A 19,376-nucleotide genomic window follows, 5' to 3' on the forward strand; every position below is an offset into this window, starting at 1 on the left:
TTTTTCTAAGCGACAACTTAAATTAATAATTTGTCCTTGAACCATCTCCTCCATCAATATCAGTTGGAGGTCTGAGCTGTCTTGTCCCTGGTAAAATTTAACATGACTTTGAGATCATGAAGTGTCACAATTTACATCAGACTCTTTCAGAAGGGATTAATATATTTTTGTAGTATCCTGATAATCAATGAAACATGCCCTTCTCTTGCTTTCAGCCTCAGTCTGTACAGCTTCCCTAATGAGCTCAAAGCCAAAAGCCACCTCCTGGCATCTACTGTGCGTCTTTTGCTGCACAAAAGGTGTTTGACATTGCTATCATGAAGTTGTCATGGCAACTCTTGGGTGTCAGAGGATGGAGCACCCCAAGACACCCTGTAGTATGTTAACTTGTGAATGTAACACAACAGTGAACTATGACTGAACTGGCTGCCCAGCCAAAATAATGCAAACTGAGATTCGAAGTATTCCTTTGCCGTAGTCTCTAACTGTACAAGGCCCAAGATTGCAGCAACTGTGAAAAAAAGTGTCAGCAGAGTGGTGATGGTGGGGACAACACACATCTGCTTTGTGGGAGACATTAGACACCACCATTTGTCTTCCTTTTATAGCAGTGCTTGATTGAAATTATAATATCTTCTGGAAATGGCCACGAACATCGATTAAAAATGTCCTTTCACTCAATAGGTTCATGACAAAACGAGAAGAAGCCAGGTCAGGCTGTTGCTTGATATCTACCCTCCCACTAGTCAATAATACCAGTATCTCCTCATCTTGCTCTTTCTGTTAGGAAAATATGGGTGATTAACCTTAGCCATGGTCTTAGTGTTCAACTCTTGAGATACTCCTTCTTCTCAAAGAGAGAGTTAGCTCTAGCTAGCAGCAACAAATAATTCCCTAGTCTTAATACATCACATATATATATTTTTAATGTAATTTTAAAATGTCAAGAAATCCATTTTGGGTTGCTGGATGTCATTGAGAGGGTAGGAAACAAAAACAGTGTAATTTTAAGGTGAAACAATGTGTGTCTCCTCTATTTAGGGTAATAATGTGGACTTTCCTTGATGGTCAAATAAATGTACTATGGCAAATCTATTGTTGGGCATCCTGAGATCTTCCTTTTATGGAAATGTCAAACTACATTGTTGATATCATGGATCCCAAGGATGAAAAAAGCCTCATAGCATTTAAAAAAAAAAAATAAATAAAAAATTTTTTAAAAAGAAAGAATGTTTATGTATTTTAGATATTCCTTCTGTGTAAACTAGAGGATGACAAAGTCTTTCCAAGATTAATTCCACAAATTAGAAATAAAAAACTCTGGCCAGTCAAGAAATAAACAAACAAAATTTTCTGTCATTTATCTTTTGCCATAGCCCAACTGATACACTGGCAGTCTTGCTATTTGATTTTACATGTTTTTCTACCCCTAACATGGTTGGTGAATGGGAAACAGATTTTAAAGCAAATCTTGAGTCAGCACAAACATATTTTACCAGGTCAAGCTTGCATTTTTTTTCTTATCCTGGTGGGCAAGTTATTTCTATTTGGTTTCTGTCATTTCTTGTGTGTGTATGCTCCACTACTGGGTGGTCAAAGGAAATACCAGTGAGACTTCCACAATCAAAAACTAGGAAGGTGAACTGAGAGGGTTTCAAGTTATTGAGTCCCTTGGTCTGTCTTAAAGCAGAATCACTTTTCTCTGCAGTGATGGAAAGTTCACAGCTTCCACTGACTTAATCAAGGCTTCCTCATTATTACACCTGGGATAGTCTTTTGTAATGTTGTCTTCTGAGAAGAATGAGAGAAAGCCTGGAGAAGACTGTCAGCCATAGTGCACTATGTCTGGATTGCAATGAGTGGTAGAGCATTGTTTATGGTAGAACTACAGTATCTACTGGTGTAAATTCAAGCTGCTCCCTTTCAGTTCTGCCTTTTGCCCAAGGTGGGTAAATCAGGAAACTATGACACACTCTTCATCATGTGACTGTCTCTAGAAACAGTGAGAACCAGACCATTTCTGCATCGCTAACAACAGCTTTATAATACATTTTTCAGTGCTGAAGTTGATTAGTTTTCTCTGCCTGTTACTTTCTGTGCAGTAACATTGCTGTGGAGTCCTGCCCACTCATGGGCAATGACAGCACACCTGCAGAGAGGATAACTAGCAAAAATTGATTACTTTGGGCTATTGAAAGGAGATAAATCAAATATTCCTGAGTATATTTATAGGGCATTACTGTTTACTTTCTGACAACTTCAGTTAAGACTTGCACTTCGTAAGCACTCTGTCACGGTTTACTTATATAAATTTCTCAAAAAAAGAGGTGAGATCTGGCTATAGGATACCTGATATCACCACACAGTATGCTACTAGGGTGTTAACAACTCACCAAAATATAGTCTCCCAACCCTAAATGGCTCCCAGGATAAAAAAAAAAAAAAACCTCAGTTTTTAAAATCCATATTTCTGTTCTTCCATTAAGCATCATTATATAACTGTCAAAATATCGGCTTATACTCTTCTTTCTGAGAAATATATTTTTGCATCCTGTTTTCTCGCCTTCTGTTTTAATTAACCTTAATTTACACCTCCTTATCTTTGTCTGAAGAAAACCCAGGGACAAAAATGCTCTCTTCTTTTCTTTCATTTAATTCATAGATGTAATCCACTTTCCAAGGTAGCATTTCTCAAGTATTGCCACCTTTAATTACTTTTTATTGTCCCAACATCCACATTTTATTGTGTATGTCACTATTTTATTGTCACTATTTATTGCTTTTACATGCGTAACATTGCCCTTTCATGTTGTGGCCAACAGTGTGTGCTCCTAGGTCGGGAGACTCAATGGAGTCCCTCCATGGTGGAACCATATTTGTACATAAGTTAATGTGATTTTGTAAACAAATTGCTGAAAAAAACACAGAAATAAAAATGAGCTGCTGTCAGACTCTGGGTCTGAGCTCTCCTTCTGCAACACACACATGAGCAACCTGGCCTTCTGCATTGCAATCACAATGCTCTTATCCCTTCTTTGCCCTGAGTGTCAAAGATCCCTAGTTAAGGTGTTCAAAAATTGCAACTGATGGTTAGATTCCTGGGTGTATAATTGTGTAGCTCTCTTCTTTTCAAAAAAAACTTGTCAATCACTGAGGTACATATGTAGTGGTCATCAAATTGTTCCCACTGAGAGAGGGAGATTTTCTGGGGAAAAGTCAAAGCTGTGTCTATGAATTTATCTATTCCTATTTCTGGAAGGAAAAAAGAATAGAAAATACTTAGTTCAGGCCCTGAAATGTAAGTGCTTGGAACAGCTCTTTCCATAGAAAATTGTTTTGACAGCTGTTGCTAGGTGGTGCCATTAGTCTTCCCAATCTTTTTTATTGGTGCTAGCAAATGTTTGCTTTCGGTAAGCTGTCCGAGTTGTGGTAGTTTTACAGTTCACGGTTCTCGTGTCAAGGAAAGCTGGGTGTCTGCTCCAGTTTCTGCTCAGATCTGCTCTGCAGTAACTAGATTCTGACATGTGTCTTTGATTCCTGAGGGATGGATTTCTATGCACACTGTTTGTGACCACTTCTGCTTCAGGGCTGTCATATGTATAAAAATAAATGAAGCTGCAATTAAAATAACCACTTACTGTCACACACTGATTTGCTTTCCAGTGGAAAGCAGGGCTCCAGGCATCAGCTTTTCCTCCGGAGAACAGCAATGATATAATTTAACATTAAAATGCCATTTTGTCATTGGATTCTTTCCAAGGTTTATTTCTTATAACGAGCCTCAGCATGCTCTGCATAGTCCTGCTTCATCTCTACAAAGTCGCTGGTTCTGTAACTCAGAACTCCTGCCCTTGATGCTTTCCTCCATCTCCTTCCTCTATAAGCAAACAAGATCTGGCTAGTGTGCTCATTCCTCACTCGTCCTGTCCTCTTCCTATGCCTTTCCTCTTCCTTTTTTATTTGGAAGATCTGCAGACATGCTGCTTCTTCTGAACCACCCAGATTTTCACTGCTATGGTTTATTTTTTTTCCCTTTGTAACTTTTTCTTATTTGTCCAGTGACTCCTGGCTGCCAGTCACAGAATTTCCCTTGAGTACATGGGAGCTTTTGGGAAGAGTCTTCAGGTTTTCCTGCATCATCTCCTCTACCAGGAAGTTCCTGTTTACTCCTGTGTTCCTCTGAACAGGAACCCATCATTCCTATCTGGACAAAATTCTGGGTTTAAACACTTGGAGTAATGAGAAAATCTGCTTTTTGAGATTCCAGCCCATTTCCATCTGTAACCAGTTCTTCTCTTCAGATAAGAAATAGCTTAAACTCTCCTCAGTGAGATTAACAAGGAGTTGAGTGACTTCTGAGGATTATCTGGGCTTTCTAAATGAGGCTGAATTGTGTTGATCTTTCAACATAATTAAGGAACTACTTTCCTAACCTCTGTGTTCTACATGGGCAGAATTTAGTAAGAATTTTGTTTTCTGAGGACTGTGTGCTCTCCTGGGAAAAGGGAAGAGACCAGGAGGCAACAGAAGTGAATTGTTAAATGGTAAATGGTTTACCACTTGCTTCCTTTTGCAGTACCAATTCAGGACCGAGTATTTCTGAAGACGTGGTGTTTTGCACTTTTTAAAGTGTTACAATTCTAGGAATAATATTATTTTAATAAACGATCGTCTTTCACTAAAAATATTTGTGAATATTTCTGGTTTGATCAGGAATTAAATTATGGAAACAAGAACAAAAAGGCAAAACTGCTACTAATAAGACCAAAATAATTTGGAGAATATATTTGATGCATTTATTACATTATTTTCTGTCTGAATAATTGGGGTCGACCAAATTGTTTATGGCATATTAGGAGAAATATTGACTTCTGTCTCTGGGTTATAGCACTAAAACGACCTTAACAATTATACAAGAGATTCACAGATTCTTTTCATTACACATAAAATAGTCCAAAAAAGTGCTTTCTGGATGACTGCAAATCACTAGCTAGATTTTACTGGAGAAGTAAATGAACAAGAGAAATGCATGACTGGACAATTTGTTAAGTATGCATAAATGTTACACCCCCATTAGTAATCAAAATCTATCTAATAAGCAGATATGCCCTGAAAACTGGAATTGTTTAGATAAAGATAAAAAGCAAGCTATGAGAATGCTAGCATTGCCAAAAAGTCCCTGGTGCTTTTCCTATATAGTTATTGGACTTGCAGCTCATAATTGTCTTTTAATCAAAGAGGCAGGTTCACAGAAAGTTTTCTCCCTCAAACAGGGAAAGCAAACATGTCCAGTAACCTACTTGTTCAGTGGCCAATGCTCTGCAAAGATAACTGCATCCCACATCCTGGGTAGCTTTTGGCACTGGTTAATATAAGATCATTCTAATGGCCCAGGTTTATAAAAGATGAGGCCAAAGTATCTGAGCAATCCGTTCCAGGTAATGCTTTATCTTTAACAGAATGTAAACCTTCCCTAAACTACAAGGAAACTGGTACTACTCAAGCAAAACTATGAGGTTCGCTACTGTGAGCATGAGACCTGGTCTAACTGATGTTCCACATTAGCTAGTCCCAATGGCCTCTGTCCTCCTTGTACCTGTGGGTGGCCAAGATGCCCAAGTCAAAACTACCTCTGAACAGCAATGCAAGTCAAAGCCATCACTAAATAGTGCAAAATTAATCTGATTAAATGAAATAAGTATAATGAATGATTCACTTACATTCTGTGTGAATAACTATAGGGCAAGTAAAAGTCAATGGAACAGTGTTTTAAATGCTGCACAGACCTTGTGTTGGCCTTTGCTACAGAGGTGAATTTTACTTTGGGTATTTAAGTCATCAGATTACATTTGTAAACCAGAAATGAGCTTTGCATCTATCCTCCTTTAAACCATATCCAGAAATCGGAAGATCCCACCGATTCCCACTTGTGTTGCACAGCAGCGGCTGATCTGGGCAAATGGCAGACTCAAATTCCAGCACTTTTGCTCTCCATTTCTGATCATGAGCTGAACATTTGGGCCAGATTCTGCTCTTAATAGGCTAGTATAGGTAGGATTGATGTCAGTTACTGAGTTTTGGTTGGACATGGTTTAAAGGTGGACTTGGAAGTGCTAGGTTAATGGTTGGGCTCTGTGATCTTAAAGATCTTTTCCAACCACAATGATTCTGTGTTGACTTTACATCAGACGAGAAATATGAAAACAAGCATGTACAATTTGGGACTCTCTTCAGGGAAAAATCTGGAATATAAAGATTTTTTAATATCTTCTTATTTAACAGACATATTCCAGGTTATAGGCAAAAAAAAAAAAAGATATTTACCCCAAACAGTAACATTACCTGGTTCTTGCAGATACTCGTAGTCATACCCCAGCTCCCTTGAGGATTTAAAAAATTCTCCATTTCTGTAAAGGGGAATAAAGGGGACCATGTAATTTTCTCGATTGTGCCCAATGGGTGCGTTGGCTGCTGGGTAAACTTCTAGCATGGGCCTGTGTCTTCTTAGCCATCGCTCAAAAATGCTGTAGAAGAAAAAATATGTCTATTAACAGTGGAGATTGCCAGAACTTTTCTTCCTGAAGATTAAAAAAGTGTAGATTTTTTTTCATGAACCCTGTGGACAGAATTGCATGCAATGACTTGTGTTTATTTGTGCATAGTGTTTTCCAAATAATTCAGGGTTAGCTACTTCAGTCCTGAGTTCCTACTCAAACCTACAAAACGCAGAGGCCTGCAGAGCTGCAGAAAGGCTGAATATGCTTTTAAATTTCACAAATGCGATTTGCTGTCTCGCTGTGACCTGACTGTAATTTCTGCTTGGCAATTCACATGTTTGTGAAGCATAGAGAGAAAGATTAAAGACCTCAGTCCTTTCTCCTCAGAAACATTTATGGCTGATTTTGGATGGTCCTGTTGCCAGCTGCTCAGTACTCTATCTTCTATCCACAGTTACCAAGGGTGGAACAGGCTGCCCAGGGAATTGGTGGAGTCACCATCCCTAGAGGTGTTTAAAAGGCATTTAGAGGAGGTACCTATGGACATGGTTATGGTTGGACTCAATGATTCTGAGGGTCTCTTCCAACCAAAACGATTCTATGATTAAAGTATGGTTACACCATGGTTGTTTGACATCACCAAAGAGGTAGAAACATCTGAGGAAGAAGTTATTAGCTATATGAGTCCAAAAACTTCATGAAGCAGGCCACCTTTCAGGAAAGAGTCTTTCCCTAGCTATAACTTATTCACTAATCTTGGTGTCTCCACAGTTGTTTTACATATTCTTTCTCCTCTCAGCTACATTTGCACAGATTTGGTTTTTTACTCTTTCTTAAATATATTTTCATAGAGGAACTACAACCGTTGCTGATGGACTCAGCTTTGGCCAGGAATAGGTCTATCTTGGAGCCAGCTGGAATTGACTCTGTCCGAGATGGGGGCAGATTCTGTCATCTTCTCACAGAAGCCACACCTGCAGCCTCTTACTACCAAAAACTTGTCACATAAACCCCATAGCAGCTGTTACCCATACCTTTGACCTCAGCTGCTCCTTTCATTTTTCTCTGCCAAAGTTTCTCCCATTAGCTGTCTGTGGAGCTGTATGTCTGTTCTTTAACTTGAAGGCAGAAAGCTCAAAGGCTGCGGTATGGAAAGAGTTCGTATCAACATTTTCAAGTCAGCTAGTGTATGTGTTTGGAAAGCAAAATTAATCCTCCAAAACATTCTCAGTTCTCCTGCTTTGTGTCTGGGCTTTGTCTGCTCAACTCTTCACTTTGTTTCAATCCTTAGATCCTTTCCCTGATCCCTTGCTGTTTACAGGGTGACCTTGGCTTGACAGCAGATACTTGATGTGCCAGGTTGAAAAAGAGAAGGTGGGAAGATGCTGTAAGGAGAGCAGATGCAGGTGCATGAACAAAGGTGATCTCATGCTTGATCAGAAGATATTGGTAGGAGGGAATTATCAGCATCAAGCTCAGGGAGTCATCACTGAATTAATTTATCAGTTACAAGAGGTGGAAATGGTCTAAAGAGATTGTAGATTGCACTTTAACTGAGATCTTGGCTCAATAGTTGCTGCTCCCTGACACTCACCTCTGAGTGGAGGACACAGACTTTCCCCCCATCTTGGATTTAATAACCAGCTGTTCAGGGACTCAGGTTTTCTCAGAAACACATATCCTAAGTGCAAGTGCTCAGCAGTATCAGGATCTCTGCAGAACATCCAGGGATTCTGCTGGTAGAATTTTACCTCCTGTCTTTGGACAGAAATGTTGAGAAATGCTTACCCCATTAAATTAGAGCCCTCTCACACTCATCAAAACAGAGGTAGGGCCAAAGCCTTGGTTCTTTTTTTAGGATCAAAATATTTAATAGATTAAAACCTCACTATGTTCATACACCTTGTCAGCCCTTAACAAAGCAGGTATTAATCTGGATTAAAATCTTCATTTGTGGCTCTCATCTTCAGTTAATTTCATCAGCCCTGTCTAGAAAAACTCTTGTCAGAATAATAATGTTCAGCTGAAGCTTTTAGATGGATAAATTTAAACAATGATATCAAGGCTTCAGCTGCAGTTATCACAAGAAACTTTGAATAGAAACTCTGTAATCAGATTACATCTTTGGAAAACAACAGAGAGAAATTCAGTAATATTTAAAAAAAGACATAGAATAAAAAGGAAATCAGGACATTAGTGTAGCTTGAAGGAAGTAACTGTGTGTGTGTGTGTCAGTGCCTTGTTTTCCCAGCAGATGTAGATGTGAGTTGAGATAGTTCTCCTCTGCATTACAGGGCCATTAGAGGTACAGAGATACTTTGGTTATGGGGACATGGTAATATTTTTAGAAGAAGGCAGATACAGGACCTGGATCAGGCTTTCAAAATCTTGTGACCATCCATACCCTAACCTTTGAATGTTTAAATGTACTTCTTCGGGTCTGATTTTTTTTGAAAATGCTAAGAAGCAAAATTATGAAAATCTGGAGGGCTGACGAGCACATGGTTCAGAGCTGCAAGTCGTCATTTGCCTGAAATAGCTTTGTATGGCATGCCCTGAAATGCAACATCCTCTCTGGATGACTTAAATGTTGCAGTTTCATAAGCGCTTTCAAGAAAAATCCTTAGGCCAGTAATCTTTGAAACAGAATGCAAATGCAAAACATTTCCATGGAAATGAACATATGTACTTTTGGATTTCCCCTTTTGCAGTGTTGTTCCCATATTAGATATGAAGTAGTAGGAGAATTGAATTGTCTATCCTTGCAGCTGATCTTTAGATTTAGATGCAATCGTATGCCTATGATACTGATGAGTTGTGCTGATGTACAAGATACATTGCACAATTCCTTGAGTTGTTTATGAACAATTCTCTCCTTTAGCCAGCATAAAGTAATATAATCTTCACTGAAATCTCTTTCTTCTAACATATCTCTATGCCACTGTAGAAATCTCAGAAACATCTGTCAAGGTTTTAAAGAGTCATACCTTCTACTACTCCCTTTAGAAGAGCTGGCCCTGTGCATGTATCTTGGCTTTTTATTTGGACACTTTGAAAGATTAGAATCATATTATCTATGCTATTAAAGCAGTTGGGTAAAGTTACATTTATTCTTTTCATTTAAAGTCTTGTTCCCAGCTTGTTCAGTAAGATGGGTTCACAATACTCATTTTGCCTTGGCAAGATAATGTATGATGGTGATAGTCATGTTTTTCTTCTTTTGCCTGAGAAAACTGACAGATTTAATATATCAGCAGTATTTTTCACATTCTCACCTGTTTGTATTTCTCCTTTTAAAAGGGGGGCACTGCCATTTCCCTTGCCTTGCTCATATTTTGTAGGCAAAATTATTTCAGGAAAAGTTTCACAGCTGAGTGGAAGAAGAAACCTCCCAGTTGCATCTTGTTGGGGAGAAAATCCATGGAGAGGGTATGAATTAAGCTACATCTCTTCTTTGAACTACAAATAGTTCTTGTTGGGTACCATAAGCCATGTCATATCAGACAGTTACATTTTATGACTTCCTAGCTGAGGCTCTTAACTCCCTTCATACATTTTTTTAAAGGAAAACTGAAATCCTCAAGTAGCCTGTGGTTTTTGCTATCAGTCAGGTAGTGACATTAGCACAGTGCTCCCATCCTTGGGGATTTTCCTTAACTGAAAAACTTGAGCCAAAAAGGAAAGGTATATCTGGAGAAAATAATCACACTGTCTTTTGGTTCAGAGTGCTGGGACTACTGAAATACGTATTGTAGGATACTTTTTCTCTCAAATAAGGTGCTTTCTCAATCTCTGGCTGCATTTAAGGCAGTTATCGTCAAATATGCTCTCCCTTATGTAGTGTGATTCTCTCCTGCAGGCAAAGAGAAACATCTGAACAGCTCTGATGGATCATCTGACAATTCTTTCATGTGCCTTGGTCTAGAGAAATGATTGCTTTATCTGATAATGGGCATGTGTTTTCTGTGACAGAGAGCAATCAGTACTTCCATCAATAACTGTTGATCGACTTACTGTTGAGAGAAGTTTTTCTTTTCTTTCCTGAGAAGCAGCCATGTTGTAAATTATTTGCTTTTAGTACCTTGAAAATACGGACTTCTATGCTTTGCTCAGTAGCTGCAAAATTGGAAGAGCTTAAGGCTGCAAGATTAAAGATACATGCAGAGAGACAAAATGCTAATGCAATTAGTTGCTTGCCTTGTGGAATGAGTAAGTTCCTGGTAGAAAAGCCAAGTTTGCGGCAGAGCAGCAGACCCGAACTCCCTAGAATTGTTGGCTATCTTGGCAAACCACTGCTATTTTGTGCTCTTCATATGAACCTCCACGTCCTACCCTGGCCCTGAGAACCTAGCAAAGCAGGACTATGAATTAAATGGCAACTGAAGAGTTATTTTACTCCACTTCGTCTCCCTTTCTTGATGTAATGAGACTAAAGGTGACAAAAGACAGCTGAAGAACCAGATTAGGGTTCTGTGGTATCCAGTTTCCATATTTCTTCTGTGTAAAAGAAGTACTGGACAGAAGTTCGGAGAGTGAGAAATCTGTCCGACTCCTACTGCAGTCTGTTTGGTTACTTTCCTACTCAGCATGTAGACAAAGAGGGAAAGCAGATAATTAGTTATTTATATAGGTAGGAGTGACATTTTCCAGACACGGAGACTTTTTAGTATAGCAATCCCAGCTAGACTGGCATCATTTGGGACATGTTGGCAGAGCTGGAGAGAGCAGATGGGATGCAAGCGTGGTGGAGAATACAAGGAGTGATAAAGGAAAGAAGAGAAGACCTAATCAAAAGTCATCAGGAGTTTTATTTAGGGAATGGAAATGGGAAGAACTGAACCTGGGATACATCAAGAAAAAAACATAAATCCTTCAGGGTGACAACTCTTACCTAGAAGGATTATGGGTGATCAGGACTTAACAAACAGAAATTTAAAATATGGAAATGGACTAACTTCAATGGACATCAGTCTCCTTACAGCCCTAATGCCCTTTGTATTTCTTCAGCAGTAAGCAAAAGTGACTCAGAAGAAACAGCTTTTATTTAAAGGTCTTGGATAGATTAAAAAATAATTGTATCTACATTAGAGCAAAGACTGTTTCCATCTGGAACTCTTCTTTCTCTGCTTGAAGAAATCAAAATTGCATGCCCCAAATAGGAGCCTAAGGAACCAAAAGAGATAGGAGAATAATTTGAATTTCGAAAGATGCCCTATCTCACATTTAGAACTCAGAAAGGCTCAATCTCTCTATATTGCACTTCTGAAGTAGAAAATATATTGTAGTGTTTTTTCAATCAAAGTAAATATTGAAGGTTTTAAAATTACTAGATTATAATGATCAACAGTCTATGCAGAGATCCTTTTTGTGGAAAGAAACAGTATTTTAATATTGTAGAGTGGGTTTGATTTAAACAAATTTAAGCTAAAATAAGGTTCAGTGTTTGTAGTTAAACAATGGAAAAACTGAGTTAGGGACATGATAAATTCACTATCACTTAAACTCTTCGGTTCAGTCAGGAGCCACTTGCTTGATGCAGAAATAGCTAAAGGAGGTTATCTAGTCAGAGGGATCCCCATAAAGTCATAAAGGCAAAGAATATTCTTTCTGCACATGAAAGGAATTTTAGAAAGTGTTGGAGGCACTGTTTTACTTTAGAGAAAATACGCACAGAGTAAAAATTACTTACCTAAGTTCACACTAGACATGCTGTGGTGGAGTGTGACCTCAACTATGGGGCCACTTTGTGCCTACCAAACTATGATAGCTCTTGCAGTCAGGTTATACCACTGCAAAACATACAGTCTCAATTTTATTTAAGTTTTTTGCTATGTATCTGTATACAGATCCCTCTCACTGTTAGTGAGTTTAACACTTGTGTGTACCAGCACTGATGGGTCTAAAGAGATGGTATGTGGTAAAAAGTAATAAAGACTCCCACTTGGTATATTGATGCTTTGGTAGTTTAAATTTTCATTCTGGGGAAATATATTTTGCTTTTGCAAAGACTTGTAGTGTGATAAGGTGCTTTTACAGAGAAAATTAAAGCCATCTATAAAAGAAATGGATATATCACTTCCATTTAATTGCATATAAATAGACGTGAATGTTTTCCTTGTTCTGCGCCATACATACTGGATTATACAAAGTGAAATGAAATGAGCCTTAGTGGAAAATTAATTTGATAAAAACCCCCTTGGTTTAAAGAATGGGGGGGGGGGGGGTGGGGTGGAAATTCATTTGAAGATGATTTTAAAAAGGCCACCAATATGTATTTCTGAATTCATATTATTCTATGAATAATATATGCAATGGGATTATAGCTAGTGAAAGGATGAGTCAAGAAATAAAGGGGTGTATGTTGCCAGTGGGAAATATCAAGCAGAGTATGAGAGCACTGTTGTATATAAGCTGGATAACTTCATACTGCTCCAGATAGTGTTGTGTACTCTGAAAAAAGATGCTGCTCACAGGAAAGAAATCTTAAAACCTGGAAAAAGTAAAGTAAAACAATGAAAGTAGGCATTTTCTTTATAATTTTGAAGAGTTTATCGTAAGATCCATTTCCCAAGTGTGCCTTTCCCCCTCATGAGCAGAGCTGCACTTGACCAGTTGTGGTGTAGGAGGAGAAACCAGACCTTAAATATCTGTTATTAAAGATTCCCTTGTATTGAACTACTGCAGAGACACTGACACATAATGTAAATCTATGGCCCTTCAGGAAGACTTTCAAGGAGAAGTTTATTCTGGTGCATTTTGCTTTGCTATTAAGGACAGCTGGAGATAGAGAAAGGAGGAAGAAAAGGTTTCGGTACTTCCATATAAATTCCTCTGCCAGGCAACCAGGAACATGTGTGACACTGCAGGTGTCCCCAGTGGGAGGACTACCATTCTGTTATGGTGAAGGGTCATGGTCAGTCTAGGTCTGTACCACTAGAGAAGGCACAGTCCTGCTTTCCTCCTACTATGTCCTCACTTTCCTTGTAAGCACTTGCACAACCATGCCATAACCAAGATTAAGAAACTGATTTAGCTTAAAACCAAACATCTCATTTATTTTCATTTGTTTTGGGATAGCTGAGGTGAGATAAAGTCGTGGACCTGATTCATTATGCTTTTGTGTGACAGACAGTACCAGCACGAGGGAGAAACAGAGGTGAGCACCTCTGGGTAGCACTAATCAATGAGCAGGACTGATTCTTCTTTTTAACCTTGGTGCCATGTTAAGCTGACTTAAAGCAGCAGTGAAACTCTGCCCTTTGTTTCTAGTAGCCTGATAAATCCGTGCCTCAGCAAAGCCTGCACACAGACTGTACTAATGGTTCAGCTGCTAGGTGGCAATTTTGAAAGCCACTAATAAGTTCATTATGTTCAATATGAAGCCATGTCACTAGTTGTGCCAGATTTGACAGAGACTTTAATTCCTCATCTACGGTTGTGAGACTGAGCCTAGATCAGGCTAACTATGGCACAAGGAAGACCGAGCATTGTTGCTTAGAACTCATTTATATGATTTATTTCAGTAACATGAGATCTGAGATTCTATAAAAGAAATTGGCAAGCAACATGTATTTGCATTTAGAAAGAAAGGGAAAAGGAAACAAACTGAGGAAAGCTGAAGTGCCAGTCCAAGGACTGCGATTACACAGTAGTCATCACTTTAAAAGTTGGCACTAGTCAGCTGGTATTACAAAGTCACCTCAGGTAATTCCCATTCCAAACATTTGGGAGAAACATCGGTGCTTCAGTCCTGGAAGAGCTGCTGATGCTGAGGTTGTAAAGTCAAGGCAATGTGCTGTTTGCCAATGTATGCGGTTATATTGCAGTGCCCTTTTTTTCTTTTTAAGTTGGCTAAAAACACCACAGGGACTGTCAGGCAGGTTGTAAGCAAATTGCACTGGTCTTAAACCAAGTGTTTGATTAAAAATTAAGATGCTGCCCTCAATTGTTGTGAGAAACTCACCCAAGGCCTCTGAGGCTATGTCTCTCTCCTGCTGCTGAATCACTGCTGAGGACTGTCCTGGGTTACAGTGTTTGCTCTGTGTCCAGTGTCAGCTCCTGGGGAACACCCAGGTTTCCACCATCACTTCCAAGCTGCAGCATGCAGCAAGCATCCTTGGACACAATGCCTCTTCCACAGACCTTTGCAGTATCACTGTCAGGTTTCTTCTGGGCCACTCACTGAATCAGCTGCTGGAGAGACCTGTTTGTGCATGTGTGTGTCTGCCTGTGGGTGAGGCAACTGGGAGACCAGGGGTTCCAGGGCCAGTTAATGGTCTTAGGCCAGTTACTAGCGAATCCAAACTGTGAATGTATATGTATCTATAGATGTATGTGTACTTTCCCATAACAGGTTTTCATACCAGTCAGCCAAAGTGGGCAAGAGGATGAGGTTGCTGATGCTGTTGGAATTTTTGTGGTGCTACATTTTTTGTGTCAATCTATGTAGCCAGTCAACTCCATGTGCATATATGCATATGAATATATATAACTATTGTGTTTATGTGTGCCTAATGGGAACACCTGCTCAGCTTCCCTACTGGTTAAACCTGAGACCTTGGATCTGTGGTATCCATACCTCGATTGTGCAACCAGATTCGACACCACCTAACACTTTAAAAACAGACTTGCACAAAACAGCCAAATAAGGATGCTTTAGGCCAGAGGATCTGTTCCCTCATATAAGGTTGTGCTCCTGGCTTTTTTCTTGGAGCATATAATTTCTTGAGATTCTGTGATCACTTAGGGCTAGACATGAAGAAAAATTTTTTTACAATGATGGTGGTGAAACCCTGTCCCAGGTTGCCCAGAGAGATGGTGGATGCCCCACCCCTGGAGACATCCCAGGCCAGGCTGGATGGGGCTCTGAGTAACCTGATCTGGGTGAAGATGTCCATGCTCATGGCAGCGAGGTTGGACTAGATGAACTTTGAAGGTCCCTTCCAACCCAAACCATTCTATGATTCTATGTATATCGATTATATGTCTCTGAAGTACAAATATACTTTTACAGAAAACGTCTGGCCTACATTGTTGTTTTCCTCTACTTCATCTTCAGAACAAAAAGGTTGTTTTTGTGGACCCCAGTGGACTAGACCATTTGCAACACTGAGGAGCAATGTGCAGATGACCTGAAGCCCCTTACCTGAAGCCAGATTGACACTGGCTGCAGCTGCCCCCTAAAGAACCATTTTCTGGATGAGGCATAATAATGTGCACTGTACTGACACCTTCCCACCCATTACAAAGTACCACCAGAGCTGGAGAGCCATGTGGTGCCTGAGGATCTTGGCACAGCTCTTCTTCACCATCCCACTACAAGCATCTGTACTTCCTTCCATCTCCTTTGTTCTCATTTATGGTACTGCTCAAACTAGGTGCTTAGAAACTATCAGATAAAGGAAACAAAAGGGAAGGAGACAGTAAAGGTATGGTCCTACACAATCAATCTCATCCAAGAGACAACCAATGCCACTTTCTTTGCCCATGTCTCACTTTGTTGAAAGCTTCAAGGTTACGGCAGCTGCTGAAGTTTTTTTAATATTCTTTCTACCAATGTGATTTAGAGCAGTTTCACCCCTCCCTGTGTCTTTAAAATGCCCTTAACACCTGTGTAGGATTAGGGAAAGAGAAAGAGTCTTCAGCCTTTCCAGCTGAAACTCTTCCTCTTTATGTCAAACAACTTAAACATTTGTAGCCATTTGGAGAAGACACAGTTGGATCTCTCATTGCTGCTCAGCATGCTCACTTGGGTGCAGAGGGCTACACAGCTTCCAGTCATTGCTCCAGTAATCATGTACTGCTCCAAGTGTTTCTCCTCTGGAATAAAAGTGGCATCAGCTCCTCCACCCTCCATTGTGGGAAAAAGCTGTTGAGGCACCTGAGTCCTACAGAGGATTCAGATGTAACAATCCTGAGCAGGGATCACTGCAGGTGACGTAGGACCAAGTGCTGCTCTTAGAGCTGCTGAAGTCCTGGATTTCTATTCTCCCTGTGCTATGCTGATTTCTGTGAGTCACACAGCAAAATACCTAGCTCTTCTCAGAAAATCCATATAGCTGCTTGCAGTTTCAACCCCTTTGCATGTAAATCTGGGACATGGCTCCTGTACCATGAAGCGTTACCTGCTGGGCAGCCCTGTATCCCACTTTCCCAGTCAATGAACCTCACAGAAATATTCTCGTTTTCTACCTTCTTGGAAAATCAGGTAGGATGAACAAACAAATGCTGAGCCCAGCTTATGTTTGCTCAGTTGCTGATGGATTACAGCGTAAAGAGCTTTATTCCTACTGGAGAAGGAGATAATGGATAAGCTGAGCATGACACATTGCTCATGACACTAAAGGGAGGAGCTGAGTGTTGGAAATTTTGTAGGAATCTGTGCAGAGGAATGTGAATATTCTCTAGTGTAGGACTGGGTAGTGCCTTATCGTAATGCAGCTATTGACAAAGCAAGCTAAGTCCCATGGAAGCTTATTCTGCATCTCTGCTGGAAAGAAATGATGACTTTATGTGAGGCTTTGCTGGGCTGAGATTCAGTCAGATATCTGACCTAAACTCTTCACTTTTCATGGTCAAGTCAGCCCCTGTTTTATACCAATCAAAGCTGTCAATGCTTCTACCTGTGTGCAGGGAAGAAATTCTTGTTCCCTAAAATGGTTATCATTATGTGTATTGTTTCACCCCTTGCTGTCAAACCATGGAACTTTTTGGCTAGAAATATTTGTTTCTTATTCAAATTTAGGTCTCCATTGCTGTCCAACACTGCAAGAGCCAAGATATAGATGAGGCATGATGGTGTGTCCTGTGTGCTTTGTAAATAAGGAAATGCAAAGGCAGCTATGTGTTGCATGGATACAAAAAAAAGTTAACATTTGCTGGAGTGTATATCCTGTGTTAAATTTCTCAGGTTCATCTTTGTCATGGTTTGCAGCTAACAGGAAAACATCACTTGAAGTAAGAGATAGCACAAACGCCAGCTGCTCCAAAGTTTAATAACTAGTTTCCCCTGAAGAGAAAGATAACAAGCAGATTAAAATGGGCTGCTGTGGAGGTAGCTGGACTGATTCTCTGTAACCCACTCCTGTGCTCTGTAATTCAATTCTTTTGGGACTGAGAGATTGTCATTATTGAGGTTCACAAGGGCATGTAACGTATAAATCACATCTATGGTAGCAAAGTGATAATTTCTTTTGATGAATAGAAGGTGGCTACATGTGGGTGAGAAAAGTACCATGTTTTCCTGTGATTTGTTACAATTTGGACAATTACAGCAGCTATTACTGCAGAAGTGCTGCAGGAAGGGAATTCAATGCTATGCTAGCTGTCTGCATCAGGGCTTGTCTTGATTGCTGTGTCACAGAGAGAGCTTTCTCCTCCTCCAGCTTTAAGAGAATAGGTGAAGACTAACTATGCAGCTTTTGCCAAGTTTCAGGGCAAAGTAACCTTTCCTTTTAAAAGTCACTAATCGCTTGCATAATTTGCAGTGTACGAAGTGATTCATTCTAATAACTGCATTGACTGAACTAAAATCTTGCAGTAAGAGTAATATGAAACATATACTTTAAATGGGACTATTTGAACTGAACTTCCTACTATACTATTGATTTTTACGAGCAGAATGGGTCATTACAAACATCTCACCTGAAAAATGACATAGCAGGTGAGATTGCCAACTACTGTATTTCACATATAATCCAGAAGAGGCCTGTTTAACTTTCCTCTTGCCATTCCCGTAAAGCAAGATGGATCGGCAGCATTATAGGCTTTATATATGCTTAATCAACAAAAAGAACATTTCTCTCCAGAGCCTATTCCTTGTCCTTATTTCTCTCTATCTCTGATTCTGTATGGTCTCTCTGTGCATTGCTAAAGAAGAAGAAGAAGAAGAGTGTGGGTTACTTCAGGTGCAGGTGCAACCTCAAGTGTACTATGTAGAGACAGCCCCTGTCTGTCCAATAGGCAAAGCAGGGAGGTCTTCTGGAGGAGGGTTCCTTTAAACCAATACTCCTTTGCTTTTGTTTCTGGCCACCACTATAGCCATGATACAGGTCAGATGGACCTTGGTGTAACCCTCCAGGGCTGTTCCTGCATTTCTTCTGTTGCTATGCAATTGCAGTAGAAGGAACTGCCCACCCTTGCTGAGATAGATGCTAGGAGTCCAGCTTCAGTATCTCCAGGTATTATTTGCTTTTCAGCCCCAGACATGGGAGTATCAGAGGAAAGATACTGGGGAGATGTGTTTCTCAGCAACACCCCAACCTTCCCACTTACACTCTATTTTCCGTGGATATATTTATGTGGTATTTTGCAGTAGATGTGAACTCACTCTACCCACATACTGAGCCCACTTTGAGTGAGTCATCTCCATCAAACAAGCTGAGTAGCTCTGGTTAACATGCTACTAAGCCTGAGAGGTTAAAAGGGGAAGGTTAGCAGCTCTGGTTCAGTACCAGCTGAGGGCTTGTGGCAACAGAGTAAGTGTGTGTTCTCCTGCACATTTGTGGACATCCCCAAGGAGAAACAAAATTAAGACAAATTCTTCCCTGTTTAATTTCTAAAAATTTCCATGCTTGAATTTCCCATCCCTTCAGTGCTGATCTGCTCCATATCTCATGCTTGTGTGCCAATCAGTCTTGTGACTGAAGTCACTCCTGGCCCACCCTCCTATGAAATGCTTTGCTGGGAAGCAGTTTTCTTTCTCTGATGTCCCTCCTGATAAGAACGAGTTGTTTTCTGTGATATGGTAGCCCCCAGTACAGCAGCTGCTGGTAATGAGGTGATTTTATTAAGCATCAGAGAAGGCTGAGAGCTAGGCTGCCTTACTGCTGTGCCGCAGAGCCTAATGGTGGGACATAGCTGTGAATGCTGATCAGAGAT

The 19,376-nt window shown here is 40.0% G+C and overlaps 1 protein-coding gene across 1 annotated transcript in view; it reads right to left on the reverse strand.

Moving 5' to 3' along the window:
- The window catches only part of TYR (tyrosinase), a gene marked incomplete at both ends in the record, with an annotated part of 49,782 nt that overhangs the window by 2,427 nt on the left and 27,979 nt on the right, over positions 1–19,376 (reverse strand). The window contains one exon of the mRNA XM_080363783.1: positions 6,343–6,524. Within this exon, the coding sequence (XP_080219909.1) occupies positions 6,343–6,524 (182 nt within the window). The remainder of the gene's footprint in view (positions 1–6,342; positions 6,525–19,376) is intronic.

This window comes from Nesoenas mayeri, assembly GCF_963082525.1.
Source record: "Nesoenas mayeri genome assembly, chromosome: 1".
NCBI classification, from domain to species: domain Eukaryota; kingdom Metazoa; phylum Chordata; class Aves; order Columbiformes; family Columbidae; genus Nesoenas; species Nesoenas mayeri.